The sequence below is a fragment of the Schistocerca cancellata genome, chromosome 3 (genome assembly GCF_023864275.1).
Source record: "Schistocerca cancellata isolate TAMUIC-IGC-003103 chromosome 3, iqSchCanc2.1, whole genome shotgun sequence".
Taxonomy (NCBI): Eukaryota; Metazoa; Arthropoda; class Insecta; order Orthoptera; family Acrididae; genus Schistocerca; species Schistocerca cancellata.
In genome coordinates this window covers 90220658-90237388 of record NC_064628.1, presented here as the reverse complement: position 1 = coordinate 90237388, position 16731 = coordinate 90220658, and the positions used below count along the sequence as shown (strand labels likewise).

The window sequence follows — 16731 nt, the reverse complement described above, 5'->3', positions numbered from 1 at the left end:
TGGTCGACGCGCCGTATGGCTCGCCAGGTGGATCGTTCAGAGTGTTCCATCAGACGATGCAGGGAATGGGGGACATCAGATGACACCCTCGTACGACGCACAGGCTCTGGAGCGACCAGGAAGATGACGAGGTGAGAGGAACGAAGGATCGTGCAGAAAGGAATCAGGGATCCTACAGTGACTCGCCCGACGACATAGGCAGATCTGCGGGTGTCAGTTGCTCCACAAACCATCTCCAGGCGGATCCAAATTTGCAATCCAGGCTCCTTCGTCCCGTACTGCTGTTAACACCAACACGCCGGCGACTCCGTCTACATTGGTGCCGAGCCAGAACGACGTGGACTTCCGCAGATTCGCAAAACACGTTGTTTAGTGATGAATCCCGATACGTGCCGTGGATGGACGATAACCGCGTAACGACGTGGGGGCAGCCTGGTGAACGGTACAGCTCCACCCAAGTTGTCGCGCGCCACACTGCCTGCACAGTCGGCGTAATGGTCTGGGGGTCAAAACCTACGATATTCGGTCCCCTCTAAATGTTGGTACGTGGACTCATAACGGGCCAGCGTTATGTTGATGAACTTCTTCGGCCCCACGAGGGACCTTTCCTACATGACCTGCCAGGGGCATTTTTCCAGCAAGATAATGCTCGTCCACATACAACTGGAGTGGCTGAAGATTTCCTACGTCATATTCCGACTCTTCAGCGGTCGGCCTGCTCTCCTACAGAGGGTGTGTATGAATCTGCCTAAGGACAACATCGGGCGTCCAGTCAACTCAATGCCAGACCGTGTTGCCGCATGTATTGCAGAAAAAGGTCGTCCAACGTGTTGCTGATGTTGCACCGTATTTGTCTACTTTTACTTCCCCTATTTGTTTACTTGTCTTGGTTTTGGAGTCAAGTGAATCTCTCATCTGTATCATTACGTCTAATAAATTTAATTTCGACCCGATGCTCCCCTCTTGGTGAGCTATTTTCAATGTTCATGAGTGTATATCGCCGTACTGTTCTGAAGAAATAATCAATTACTTATTCGGTAGCTTATGGTATATTAGCACATTAAAGTATATTTTAAACACATTCTAGTTCAAAATTTCTTAAAACAACCTTAAATTATCTTTATTTCTCGAATTCATGCCAACCATGCTACAGAATGTATGAGAAGGATATTCAGTTTCCTTCATAGACGACCTGCATTTTGCCGAAAACCCTCCAACAGATCTAAGTGTTCCGTCATGTCTTTCCTAGTACTGCTTCTACGCGATCGTTCCATTTCATATCGCTTCTCACACACAGACGTGCAGATGTCAGACAGTCAGATCGGTATGAAACAAAACACCGATTTCGTTCGTGCTGTGTGCATTCGTTGAGTAGAATATGCGTAAACGGTAATCAAAGGTATCACCAGAGCTACTGAGCACCGGAAAAGCGTATCCAGATTTCGCGTGGTTGAGAAAGTAGACCGTTCAAACCCCACTGGTGACAATTTTTGAACTAGAATTATGGTAATACCTTCAGCTGCTAACGGGCGTTGATGTATATCAACGTGGACAAGTGGAAATATTTGCCCCGACAGGGACTCGAACCCGGGATCTCCTGTTTACATGTCAGACGCTCTATCCATCTTTTTTTTGTTAATCTCATTTTGTTCTATATTGTTCGTTGACTTTGTTCGTGGTGGACGTCCTATGACACTCGTTCTGGTTGTTCGTTGATCCGTTCACTCAATCTTTTATTACAGAGTGCAGCTAACACTCTGACCGAACACGCTGAGCTACCGTGCCGGCATCCATCTGAGCCACCGAGGGCACAGAGTATAGTGTGACTGCAGGGACTATCTCGCACACGCCTCCCGCAAGACCCACATTCTCACGTTCTATGTCCACACACTACATTCGTAGTGTCCCACCCCAACACACTCATTACTCGTGGAAGACATTTTTACCAAGTCTTAAGAGTTCGGAGAATATGTGTGCATCCCCACAGAAAAGGTCACGGCCGATATTGCCAGAACTACACTCCTGGAAATTGAAATAAGAACACCGTGAATTCATTGTCCCAGGAAGGGGAAACTTTATTGACACATCACATGATCACACTGACAGAACCACAGGCACATAGACACAGGCAACAGAGCATGCACAATGTCGGCACTAGTACAGTTATATCCACCTTTCGCAGCAATGCAGGCTGCTATTCTCCCATGGAGACGTTCGTAGAGATGCTGGATGTAGTCCTGTGGAACGGCTTGCCATGCCATTTCCACCTGGCGCCTCAGTTGGACCAGCGTTCGTGCTGGACGTGCAGACCGCGTGAGACGACGCTTCATCCAGCCCCAAACATGCTCAATGGGGGACAGATCCGGAGATCTTGCTGGCCAGGGTAGTTGACTTACACCTTCTAGAGCACGTTGGGTGGCACGGGGTACATGCGGACGTGCATTGTCCTGTTGGAACAGCAAGTTCCCTTGCCGGTCTAGGAATGGTAGAACGATGGGTTCGATGACGGTTTGGATGTACCGTGCACTATTCAGTGTCCCCTCGACGATCACCAGTGGTGTACGGCCAGTGTAGGAGATCGCTCCCCACACCATGATGCCGGGTGTTGGCCCTGTGTGCCTCGGTCGTATGCAGTCCTGATTGTGGCGCTCACCTGCACGGCGCCAAACACGCATACGACCATCATTGGCACCAAGGCAGAAGTGACTCTCATCGCTGAAGACGACACGTCTCCATTCGTCCCTCCATTCACGCCTGTCGCGACACCACTGGAGGCGGGCTGCACGATGTTGGGGCGTGAGCGGAAGACGGCCTAACGGTGTGCGGGACCGTAGCCCAGCTTCATGGAGGCGGTTGCGAATGGTCCTCGCCGATACCCCAGGAGCAACAGCGTCCCTAATTTGCTGGGAACTGGCGGTGCGGTCCCCTACGGCACTGCGTAGGATCCTACGGTCTTGGCGTACATCCGTGCGTCGCTGCGGTCCGGTCCCATGTCGACGGGCACGTGCACCTTCCGCCGACCACTGGCGACAACATCGATGTACTGTGGAGACCTCACGCCCCACGTGTTGAGCAATTCGGCGGTACGTCCACCCGGCCTCCCGCATGCCCACTATACGCCCTCGCTCAAAGTCCGTCAACTGCACATACGGTTCACGTCCACGCTGTCGCGGCATGCTACCAGTGTTAAAGACTGCGATGGAGCTCCGTATGCCACGGCAAACTGGTTGACACTGACGGCGGCGGTGCACAAATACTGCGCAGCTAGCGCCATTCGACGGCCAACACCGCGGTTCCTGGTGTGTCCGCTGTGCCGTGCGTGTGATCATTGCTTGTACAGCCCTCTCGCAGTGTCCGGAGCAAGTATGGTGGGTCTGACACACCGGTGTCAATGTGTTCTTTTTTCCATTTCCAGGAGTGTATATACTTATATGGATATGGGGTCTGTTCTTGCGGACATGTCCGCAAGAACAGACACCATACCCATATAAGTTCTGTTCCGATGGTTCATTCTGTGGAACTACAAATGTACTCTATAGGTTTGCTACTTTCAAAGAAACAAAGCGAAAACAGACTGCCGAAAGAATACTGCTGCAAACTCCAAACAGCCTTATTACATGTCATAAACACGTTGTCGCATACAACACTTTCACGCATAATACAGTAAAAAAACGTGTCGTCGTTGGGGTTTGAATGCGAGATCTTTGGCACGAGGATCTAATGCTATGCCATCGTCCCCACGGAATCAGCATATGTTATGTACTTACAGTTATGCTTATCGTGTGCTCTGTAGTTCTGATGTAGCTGTTGATTAACGTTTACGCTCGGTTTCCTGGATTACAGCACATACAAGGGTCACTCCAAAAGAAATGCACACTATTTTTTTTTAAATCCACCTTTTATTCTACATGTTTGAAAGTTTTACAGTGTGTAGATACATCCTTTAGGAACGATATTTTCATTTCTCCACATAATTTCCATCCCTCTCAACTGCCTTACGCCACCTTCGAACCAGCGCCTGTGTACCCGCACGGTAAAATTCTGGACCAACCTGTTGGAGGCACTGTTTGGCAGCGTGCACAAGGGAGTCATCATCTTCAAACCTTGTTCCACGAAGAGAGTCTTTCAGTTTCCCAAAGAGATGATAGTCACATCGAGACAGGTCAGGACTGTAAGGCGGGTGTTTCAGTATTGTCCATCCAAGTTTTGTGATCAATTCCATGGTTTTTTTGACTGACATGTGGCCGTGCATTGTCGTGCAACAGCGAAACATCCTGCTTTTGCCGATGTGGTCGAATACGACTCAGTCGAGCTTGAAGTTTCTTCACTGTCGTCACATATGCATCAGACTTTATGGTGGTTCCATTTGTCACGATGTCCACAAGCAAGAGTCCTTCGGAATCGAGAAACACCGTAGCCACAACTTTTCCGGCAGAACGTGAAGTTTTGAATTTTTTTTTTCCTTGGTTAATAATAATGTCGTGTGACGAGGGCCTCCCGTGGGGAGACCGGTCGCCTGTTGCAAGTCTTTCGATTTGAATCCACTTCGGCGACTTGCGCGTCGATGGGGATGAAATGATGATGATTAGGACAACACAACACCCAGTCCCTGAGCGGAGAAAATCTCCGACCCGGGCGCTTAGGATTCACAGTCCGTCGCGCTGACCACTCAGCTACCGGGGGCGGACTGCTCTTGGGTGAATGTGCATTATGCCACTCCATTGATTGCCTCTTCGCCTCTGGTGAAAAATGATGGAGGCAAGTTTCATAACCTGTCACAATTCTTCCAAGAAATTCATCTCCACCATTCTCGTACTGTTCCAAAATTCGCTGAATACCGTTTTTCTTGTTTCTTTGTGAGCCACTGTCAACATCCTGGGAACCCACCTGGCACAAACCCTTTTTAACGCCAACACTTTCCGTATTCTGCAAACACTTCCCAACGTAGTGCGACAATTCGCTCATTGTGATGCGTCTGTCAGCAGTCACCAATTCGTTAACTCTCTGCACATTGTCTGGAGTGTGTGCAGTATGAGGTCTGCCGCTGCGAGGACAATCCTCAATATTGCCATGCCCGCTTTCACCACGTAACATGCTTGCCCACCGACTAACTGTACTGTGATCGACAGCAGCATCTCCATACACCTTTTTTCAACCCCTCGTGGATGTTTCCCACTGTCTCGTTTTCACAGCACGGAAATTCTATGACAGCACGTTGCTTCTGACGAACGTCAAGTATAGCAGCCATCTTGAAGACATGCTGTGACGGCGCCACTCACGGACCTGGTTGAACTAAGTTTGAAAACAAGTGAGATTAGATTAGATTAGTTTTTCGTTCCATAGATCCGTGCTGAGGAGATCCTCATGGATGTGCAACATGTCTTTTTTTTTTTAAGCTGAAATAACAATACTAATAGTATGAATATATATGCAATACATCATTTGTTTCTATTAAAAAATTCGTCAATGGAGTAAAAGGAGTTGGCCACTAGTAAGTCCTTCAGGCTCCTTTTAAACTGATCTTTATTTGCAACTAAATTTTTTATGTTTACTGGCAAATTATTGAAGATGAGTGTTCCTGAGTAGTGGACCCCTTTTTGAACTAAAGTAAGTGCTTTTAAGTCCTTGTGCAGATCATTTTTGTTCCTGGTATTCTATGTATGAACTGAGCTGTTTGTTGGAAAAAGTGATACATTATTTACGACAAATTTCATTAAGGAGTAAATATACTGAGAGACAGTAGTTAGTATACCCAGTTCTTTGAAGATGTTTCTACAGGACGTCCGTGAATTTTCTCCACAAGTAATACGTATTACATGATTTTGGACTCTGAAAACTTTTGTTTGACTTGAAGAGTTACCCCAAAATATTATACCATATGACATTATGGAATGAAAGTAAGCAAACTATGCAATCTTTTTCATTTTTATGTCGCCTATGTCTGCTAACACTCGAATTGCAAATACAGATTTGTTAAGGCGTTTCTGCAGTTCTGTAGTGTGCGTCTCCCAACTGAATTTATTATCAAGTTGTAATCCCAGGAATTTAAGACTGTCAACCTTTTCTATCTGCTCTTTTTCGTACTTTATGCATATGCTGGGTGGAAACCTCTTACAGGTTCTGAATTGCATATAGTAAGTCTTTTCGAAGTTTAATGTCAGTGAGGTTCTTTAAACCATTTATTAATATCCATGAAAATATCATTAGCAGATCTTTTTAGAACTACACTCGACATACTATTTATTGAAATACTTGTGTCATCTGCAAACACAACGAACTCTGCTTCTGGCAGTGTAACTGATGAGAGATCATTAATGTACAAAAAAAAAGCAGTGGCCCTAAGATGGATCCTTGTGGGACAACACATGTAATTTCTTTCCATTCTGGTGATGTCTGATGACTTAATTCACTAGTCCGTTGCATTGCCACCCTTTGTTTGCTGTTAGCGAGGTATGACTTGAACCATTTTGCAGCACTGCCCGTGACACCATCTAATTTATTCAAAAGGATGTTATGGTTCACAGTGGGAAGGATGTATCTACACATTGTAAAACTTTCACACATCCAGAATGAAAACTGTATTTTAACAAAAATAGTGTGCCTTTCTTTTGGAGTGACCCTCATAGTACGAACTAAATTGGAGTTTTGGTTGATACTCTATCGACATACCGATCTGAGTGGCTGACATCTGGAGGTTGGGGCATTAGCATTGCCCGTAAGAGCGCATACGACGTGGAGTGCTCCTTTTAGTTCATAGGGCACGACTGTCACGTTACGGTCAGGACGAAGAAAACATCGTTCTTGTGCAACGCAGACAGGGGATCTCAAGTTGATTCCGCATTTCTAGATTTCCGGAAAGCTTTTGACACCGTTCCTCACAAGCGACTTCTAATCACGCTGCGGGCCTATGGGGTATCGTCTCAGTTGTGCGACTGGATTCGTGATTTCCTGTCAGGAAGGTCGCAGTTCGTAGTAATAGACGGCAAATCATCGAGTAAAACTGAAGTAATATCAGGTGTTCCCCACGGAAGCGTCCTGGGACCTCTGCTGTTCCTGATCTATATAAATGACCTGGGTGACAATCTGAGCAGTTCTCTTAGGTTGTTCGCAGACGATGCTGTAATTTACCGTCTAGTAAGGTCATCCGAAGACCAGTATCAGCTGCAAAACGATTTAGAAAATATTGCTGTATGGTGTGGCAGGTGGCAGTTGACGCTAAATAGCGAAAAGTGTGAGGTGATCCACACGAGTTCCAAAAGAAATACGTTGGAATTCGATTACTCGATAAATAGTACAATTCTCAAGGCTGTCAATTCGACTAAGTACCTCGGTGTTAAAATTACGAACAACTTCAGTTGGAAAGACCTCATAGATAATATTGTGGGGAAGGCGAGCCAAAGGTTGCGTTTCATTGGCAGGACACTTAGAAGATGCAACAAGTCCACTAAAGAGACAGCTTACACTACACTCGTTCGTCCTCTGTTAGAATATTGCTGCGCGGTGTGGGATCCTTACCAGGTGGGATTGTCGGAGGACATCGAAAGGGTGCAAAAAAGGGCAGCTCGTTTTGTATTATCACGTAATAGGGGAGAGAGTGTGGCAGGTATGATACGCGAGTTGGGATGGAAGTCATTAAAGCAAAGACGTTTCTCGTCGCGGCGAGATCTACTTACGAAACTTCAATCACCAACTTTCTCTTCCGAATGCGAAAATATTTTGTTGAGCCCAACCTACATAGGTAGGAATGATCATCAAAATAAAATCAGAGCTCGAACAGAAAGGTTTAGGTGAAAGTTCCTGGCAGATTAAAACTGTGTGCCGGACCGAGACTCGAACTCGGTACCTTTGCCTTTCGCGGGCAAGTGCTCAACCAACTGAGCTACCCAAGCACGACTCACGCCCCGTCCCCACAGCTTTACTTCTGCCAGTACCTCGTCTCCTATCTTCCAAACTTAACAGAAGCTCTTCTGCGAACCTTGCAGAACTAGCACTCCTGAAAGAAAGGATATAGCGGAGACATGGCTTAGCCACAGCCTGGGGGATGTTTCCAGAATGAGATATTCACTCTGCAGCGGAGTGTGCGCTGATATGAAACTTCCTGTCAGATTAAAATTGTGTGCCGGACCGAGACTCGAAATCGGGACCTTTGCCTTTCGCGGGCAAGTGCTCTACCAACTGAGCTACCCAACATGACTCACGCCCCGTCCCCACAGCTTTACTTCTGCCAGTACCTCGTCTGGAAACATCCCCCAGGCTGTGGCTAAGCCATGTCTCCGCAATATCCTTTCTTTCAGGAGTGCTAGTTCTGCGAGGTTCGCAGAAGAGCTTCTGTTAAGTTTGGAAGGTAGGAGACGAGGTACTGGCAGAAGTAAAGCTGTGGGGACGGGGCGTGAGTCTGCTTGGGTAGCTCAGTTGGTAGAGCACTTGCCCGCGAAAGGCAAAGGTCCCGAGTTCGAGTCTCGGTCCGGCACACAGTTTTAATCTGCCAGGAAGTTTCATATCAGCGCACATTCCGCTGCAGAGTGAAAATCTCATTCTGGAGAAAGGTTTAGGTGTTCGTTTTTTCCCGCGCGCTGTTCTGGAGTGGAATGGTAGAGAGATAGTACGATTGTGGTTCGACGAACCCTCTGCCAAGCACTTTAAATGTGAATTGCAGAGTAATCATGTAGATGTAGATGCAGAAGCAGCGCTGACGCGGTTTGTTCGTTCCCGCAGGTCGACCATGGTGGGCGGCGACGTGGTGGTGGCGTTCTACGACGCGTCCACGGGCCAGTTCCGCGCCGACGACTACTACATGTCGGCGACGGCGCAATGCGACGGGCAGAACGGCGTCTGCCCCGACGAGCGACTGGGCGGCCGGAACGACGTCGTCGTCATCTCGGGGCGGCGGACTCGCGGCGTCACCACCGTCGTCTACAAGTGAGCTCTCCGCCCGCAGCCCTCTGTCCACCTCGACCAGCACACTCTGCGCCCTACAGGACATTCCATTGTTACACGCTAACTCGCAGTGGGGGGGGGGGGGGGGGGGGGGGGGGAGACCCTGGGACACACAAGCAGAGACCCACGTAAAGGATCTGTCGTAATTAACAGCGAAAAACGACACGAGATAAACTATTGTGAACCGTGAATTTACTTTCAAAATCTTTTCTTATAGAATTTACTTTATTTACTACAAAAGCAAAACGAGGGTAATGGAATGTAGTCGAATCAAGTCGGGTGATGCTGAGGGAATTAGGTTAGGAAATGAGACACTTAAAGTAGTAAAGGAGTTTTGCTATTTGGGGAGCAAAATAACTGAGCATGGTCGAAGTAGAGAGGCTATAAAATGTAGACTGGCAATGGCAAGGAAAGCGTTTCTGAAGAAGAGAAATTTGTTAACATCGAGTATAGATTTAAGTGCGAGGAAGTCGTTTCTGAAAGTATTTGTATGGAGTGTAGCCATGTATGGAAGTGAAACATAGACGACAAATAGTTTGGACAAGAAGAGAATAGAAGCTTTCGAAATGTGGTGCTACAGAAGAATGCTGAAGATCAGATGGGTAGACCACATAACTAATAAGGAGGTATTGAATAAAATTGGGGAGAAGAGGAGTTTGTGGCACAACTTGACAAGAAGAAGGGATATGTTGCTAGGACATGTTCTGAGACATGGAGGGATCACAAATTTAGCGTTGGAGGGCAGCGTGGAGGATAAAAATCGTAGAGGGAGACCAAGAGATGAATACACTCAGCAGATTCAGAAGGATGTAGGTTGCAGTAGTTACTGGGAGATGAAGAAGCTTGCACAGGATAGAGTAGCATGGAGAGCTGCATCAAACCAGGACTGAAGACAACAACAACAACATAGTAGCGATTCATCAAGAACATTAACACATTTAATCACACTATGTGAGCGTGGAAGTAGTTGCCAGTGGGTAACTGATGAAAACAAATTAAATTTCGTTCAACAAATGGAAATTTTTTCCTAAAAACCCTTTTTTTAAAAAAAACTGATTTAAAAATTATAATCAGAAAGCACCCTCCAAATATCAAGTTACAATTTATTCAAAGGCAGAATTTTTTTGAGAGTATGAGCTTTCGGGCTGAGAACCTTGCCGCTCCCTTTTAACATGGCCGTAGTTACGACCGCTCACAACAACCTCTGAAAGACTACACTGGTGCAAATCTCCACATACCAGATTACTTTAAACTAAAAATTTTAACAACTCACACAAACACATAAACTATGCATCCCATAGGAGGGATGGAAATGGTGCAAACACTCGCATTAAAAAAAATTACTTGCCACCGATAGTGCAACTTGCTTTTAAAAAAAAGTTCTTACGGTGGAAGGGTGACAACTTTATATACTAAAATGATCATTTAAATAAAAACCCATAAAATGCCGTCTTACATAACATGTACAAACATGCTCTACATTACACATATACCGCCTCTCAAGATGACAGGCAAGATAAAAACATATTTGAGGAATTCGGCCTTTACACCTTAAGCAATAAAGTTGTTAACACCGAATCCGACAAACATAACAGAGGCAGCTATTAACGTACGATAGACCGACAGACAGACAGACACTAACTGTCTAACAAATGCGGACGGGAGACAAACGAGCAAGCTGGGGACGAGAGACTGACCAAGAAAACAAGTAAATAAAACAACATATCACGAATCACTTAACTTCTAATAACCCGTGATGCCTGGCGAAGACCTGGCGCAACACGCCCAAATCGTTCACCGGAACCGTCCGCTGCCAGCCGCTTCAATGGACGCAGGAAGGCGCGCCGACCTCCCGTCTCACGGCGTCGCAGCTCGCGCCGGCCAGACTGAAGTCGTGGGTTGGCTCCTGTTGCTCTCGTGTCGGCAGCGAAGCCACTACCCCTCGCTATACGGCGCGGCCCACTGGACTCACGTGGCGACCTCACATGCGCCGGCGCTCAAGACGGACAAGTCATCTTGTGTCTCAGTGCGAGACCGACCAACCGATCGATCCAACCGCCAATGACTACTGCCTGCGCAAACTCGAGCAGACTGGCGGCCTAACGCGCAGACTCAGACGCAGGAACTAAGCCCCGACCGGGCGACCACTCGCTGTTCTCTTACTGGCGGAGTGGAAGGTCTCTCATTTTGCCGGCTTTAAAGGTTGATCCGAACGAAAGACATACTAGCACTCCGGACGACAGACACACTGACTGCCCCACACTGAGCCGGCTGACCAACTGACCAGACTCCCTGAGACAGACAGACTGCCCGACTGGCGAGTTTTTTTTTTTTTTTTTTACTTTATTGTTAGTGTAAAACCTGTACAACAGGCAGGCTGTCAGCAGCACTCTACGCTGCTCTTCAGCCATAGAATACACAATACACAATGAGAAAAAACAGTAAGAATACACATAAGTTACAGAACGGTAGGCAATAAAACAGTAGACACATAAATACAAACACGGAGCCGTTCACACTCGACGATAATCCACACTGCAAACTGTTGATACGACGCACAAACACTGATGATGGCGATGGCACAGGTGAACGATGGAGTGCGACGGTGGACACTAAACACTAAACACGACGACACACACGAGACACAGATGGCGATGACCTCCGGCGCGCGAAAGTCCACGTAGCGTGTGCGAGTCCAGGAACCTGCCAAGAGAGGAGGAGGGGGGGGTGGAAGAGGGAGAGGGGAGAGCAGAGATGCCATGGGCAGAGGAGATAGGGGGAAGGGAGGAAGGGGGAAGGGAACCCCAGGAGAAGAGGGATGGAGGAAAGGGGATGGGGGAAAAAGGAGAGAGAAGGGAGGGAGGGTGCCTAAAGGAAAGGACACAGGAAGTGGGGCGAGAGGATCAAAGTTGATAGCAGGGGTAGATGGAGGGGAGGAGGACATCATCAGGGAGGGGGAGCTGGCGGAAACCACCTTCGGAGAGGGTAAGGAGGGTGGAGAGATGGAGACCGGGTGGGACGTGGGAATACAGGCACGGCAGCGGGTGGGGGTGGGAGAGGATGGGTGAGACAAGCGGATGAGGAGGATCTAGTTTGCGGGAGGTGTACAGGATCCGTATCCTTTCAAGGAAAAGGAGGAGGTGGGGGAAGGGGATGAGATCATACAGGATCCGCGTGGGGGAGGGGAGACGGATGCGATAGGTGAGGCGGAGAGCATGGCGTTCAAGGATTTGTAGGGATTTATAAAAGGTAGGGGGGGGGGGCGGGCGGAGATCCAGGCTGGATGGGCGTAACAAAGGATAGGGCGGATGAGGGATTTATAGGTGTGGAGGATGGTGGAGGGGTCCAGACCCCACGTACGGCTGGAAAGGAGCTTGAGGAGACGGAGTCGGGAGTGTGCCTTGGCTTGGATTGTCTGTAGATGGGGAGTCCAGGAGAGGCGACGGTCGAGGGTGACGCCAAGGTACTTAAGGGTGGGAGTGAGGGCGATAGGACGGCCATAGACGGTGAGATAGAAATCAAGGAGGCGGAAGGAAGGTGTGGTTTTGCCTACAATCATCGCCTGGGTTTTGGAGGGATTGACCTTGAGCAACAACTGGTTGCACCAAGCGGTGAATCGGTCAAGATGGGATTGGAGGAGGTGTTGGGAGCGCTGCAGGGTGGGGGCAAGGGGAAGGAAGGCGGTGTCATCGGCAAACTGGAGAAGGTGGACGGGGGGGGGGGGGGGGGGTGACGGCGGCGGCATGTCCGCCGTATACAAAAGGTACAGAGTACAGAAGGGGGGAGAGGACGGAGCCTTGGGGCACACCGGCGGAGGGGGAAAAGGTGTAGGATTCTGTGTTATGGATGGTGACGTAGGAAGGACGGTGGGAGAGAAAGGAGCCGATCAGACGGACGTAGTTAATGGGAAGGGCGAAGGTTTGGAGCTTGAAGAGGAGATTGGAATGCCATACGCGGTCATAAGCTCGTTCGAGGTCCAGGGAGAGGAAGATTGCGGAGCGACGGGAATTAAGCTGGTCGGAAAGGAGATGAGTGGGGTCAAGGAGAAGATCGTCGGAAGAGAAGGACGGCTGAAAGCCACACTGGGTAACGGGAAGGAGGTGGTGCTGGCGGAGGTGCTGGAGGATTCGTCGGGTGAGGATAGATTCCAGGACCTTGCTGAAGACCGAGGTAAGGCTGATGGGACGGTAGGAGGAGACAGCGGACGGCGGTTTGCCAGGTTTAAGGAACATCAGGATACGGGAGGTTATCCACAGGTCGGGGTAGTAACCGGTGGACAGTACTACATTGTAGAGCCTGGCCAAGGTGGAGAGGAAAGAGACAGGAGCTTCACGAAGGTGGCGGTAGGTGACACGATCGTGACCAGGAGCGGTGTTGCATTTTGTGCGGAGTGTAGCAATGAGATCCTGTGTAGTGATAGGGGCATTGAGTTCCGTGTGTGCAATGTTGTCCAAGTACTGGACACCAGGAGCGAGGGGAGGGACAGAGGTGTCAGTTCGATTGCGGACATCCGGGAAGAGGGAGTAATCGAACTGGGGATCATCAGGGAAGGAAAAGACATCGGAGAGGTAGGAGGCAAAGTGATTGGCCTTAGTAAGGGTGACAGGGAAGGGGTGATCATCATGGAGAAGAGGATAGTAGGGGGAGGGTGTAGTTCCAGTAAGGCGACGGAAGGCTGACCAGAACTTGGACGAGTCGATAGGTAGGGTAGCATTTAAACGGGTGCATGTCTGTCGCCAGTCCCGGCGTTTCTTAGCCGCGAGCAAATTACGAATGTGTCGCTGGAGTTGCCGATGGCGTCGTAGTGTGTCCGGGTCACGCGTGCGGAGGAAGGCACGGTAGAGACGGCGGGATTCACGGAGGAGGAGGACGGCCTGTGGGGGTAAGGTGGGCGGCAGGTGGATGGCGACAGTAGGGACGTGGGCCTCAACGGCCGACTGGCGAGCTCATAGCGCCCCTTAAATGCACGTGAACAGGCAACCTTTCCCCTTTCCCACCAGATGGAGACACCAAAGCTGCGATTGCCACAGCGGCGCCACCGCCAGAAACGGAGGGCGACTGGTTCACACTACGCGCTACGGCACGCTCTTCAAAACAACAAATTTTTACCATGGCTCATACACTTTCACACAGGAGACAAAATTTAACTTAACTTTTGTTGATCTTAAGTTTTGGATTCCGTCCCTCAATAGGGTACTCCCTGTTGACCTACAGTCATGCAATTTGGCAAGAAGCAAGCTTTCATAGTATAAGTAAAGGAAAACATCCTAAAATTGTTAATTAGTAATTATATAACACGAAAAATTATTTTTTGGCATTTTTTATCTATCTGTTTGTTTGTCCGTCTGTTAAGACCCTTTTTTCTGGTGCACAGGTTGGAGTATCAAATTCAAATTTATGTCACTTACCAAGGTCTATGTTCCCTTGGTTTTGTAAAAACTTTAAGCTATTAAGTCAGTTCAGTCAAACAATACGGCTTTTATGTCACATATTCTGATACTCGAAAACTCCCTCTTCGAAACCTATAGGGTACTTCCCCTTGATCTATAATCGTGAAATTTGGCTACAAGTAAGGGTTCACAGTACAACAGAAATAAAAAATCTAAAAATTGTTAAATTGTAATTATAACGTTTAGAAGATATCTTTTTTCCATTACAACATACATTCCAGTCACCATCGGTCAAAAGCCTGTAGACGAACATTGCTACATGCAAACATAAAATGTAAGTTGTAGTCATATTTTAGTGAGTAAGTAAAAATTATTACATCAGATTTTCCATATATATACTTAAGTATCATGCTCGCTTGTTCTATGGACTACCAAAGAAAAGGGAGATAAAACTAAGAAAAAATATAACAGTGGGAAACGCCTGGCCAATATTTATCGAAGTGAATGAATGAACAGTTTACTTTTATTTTAGATCTTCTCAAAACAAGGATATCCTACATAATTCTAAAAATAACTATTGTTGGACAAAGCTTTGGCCAATTTCGTGTTCTGCAGGTCATTTTTTTCAGTGAGTGTTATTATACTAACAAATAATTTCTTCTTACATAGTGAAATAGAAACAAAAACATTCGAGTATACATTGGCGTGAAGAGAAAACGTTTGCGAGACGACTGCCAATTGTAAATCTAATTAGGCTAGAAATTCACCCATAGCCTACCTTAAAAAGAAATACAATACTACTTCCACATGTTACAATTTACTGTACGATCGTACCTGTTAAAGGACGTGTTCCACGTGCCGTCCTCGCATTGACAATCAATAATGCACCCGTCTCTGCAAAGAACTATGAATTATCACCCCCAGATCATCTCGTAAAGCTTCACAAAACGACACAATTCACTGCTCCTGTTCTACAACGATATCAACGGGAGTGTGGCAAATTTCTCTTTTAAGGAGACTCCAGACACAAATATCTAGGTGTGGTTTGCAGCTGTGTTACCCATTCCGTGGAGGAAAAGTATCCACCAAATAGGTAAAATTTTTCCCCAACTTTATTTGTAGATTAAATAAAGTTCGGGAAGAAATTGTAGACCTTTGGTGGATTGTTTTCCTCTGCGAAAGTAAGGACACGTGATCTTGTTGGCCAATGCACAGGCTCTGCCCGACCTATCCATCTTGGATCATATAGGAACGTCACCAGTCGTCTTACGTCAGCAGTAAAAGTGCCGGCGCCCCGTCATACACGACCTAACTCCCAATGTTTCGCACGGAAAACGTTTTCAAGTAATCCTAGAAGCAGTGTGCGATTTGCAGGGGGGGATGGGGGGGGGGGGGATTTCCCCCTCTCTGCATCAGACCATCCCCTCCTCTGGTTTTAGTTTCTGCATCCCAACCTGGGATGTTTGTTTTCCACGCACTGGAGTAAAACTTTACATATAATTTTAATTTGTGGAGCCGAACACAGAAAGTTTTTAATACAGTCTTACTATTAATACTATTAATATGTTTGCTTATTAATTCTGAAAAAGTGTTATCTAGTAGTTATTGTTGTTGTCTTCAGTCCAGAGACTGATTTGATGCAGCTCTCCATGCATGTAGTAGTTAAGCATTTCAAAACGTTTAGAACTAAATCATCATTAACATGTTGTCATTGTTGCTTTCGTCTAAGGTGCGTCATCCGTTTACTTGCGAGCTTGTATCATGATGGACGAAAGTACAACTGTTTCCAATAAAACTTGTTTAATAACATATATACGTTTGTCCTTTGAGGGAATTGCTTGCGATTACTTTTTTGACATTGTTGAATGAGAAAGTGGGACAGGAGAATGCATTTTCAGCACACTGTTAGCAACTCTTGAAAAGTATGGCATTACAAATGATGACCTAAAAAACCACCTTGTAGGTGTCGCAACAGATGGTGGCTCAGCAATGCTTGCACCTTACAAAGGCGTAGCCGCTCTACTGCGTAGTCATTTACGTAAGGATGAAATATATAGCTGTCCACGATGTTATGAATGATGGAGCAGATGTATACCATATAAAGGTTTTTTTTTTAGATTCCTTATATTCTGTATTTTCTCGAAGTCCCAAAAATCAGACTACTACAAAGTGTGTCACAAGAACCATCCTCGCAGCTATTAAAACTAGGCCACATTTTTCGCGTACGTTGGGTTGCTTCCTCATTTAATGCTTTTCGAGCTTTTCTTGAAAGTCACAGTTATCTTGTCCATCTCTTTGAAAAACTGAGACATGATGGTTCCTGATCAACTCAGGAGAGATCTAAATTTGAAGGTTTACTAAAACATCTCACAAAGTGGCTTTTCTGATAGTGCATACGCCTGAA

General features: G+C 47.1%; 1 protein-coding gene across 1 annotated transcript in view; it reads left to right on the top strand.

The window, feature by feature from the left end:
• Positions 1 to 16731, top strand: part of LOC126177085 (protein Skeletor, isoforms B/C) — a 744541-nt gene that overhangs the window by 665398 nt on the left and 62412 nt on the right. The window contains exon 8 of the mRNA XM_049924333.1: positions 8716 to 8919. Within this exon, the coding sequence (XP_049780290.1) occupies positions 8716 to 8919 (204 nt within the window). The remainder of the gene's footprint in view (positions 1 to 8715; positions 8920 to 16731) is intronic.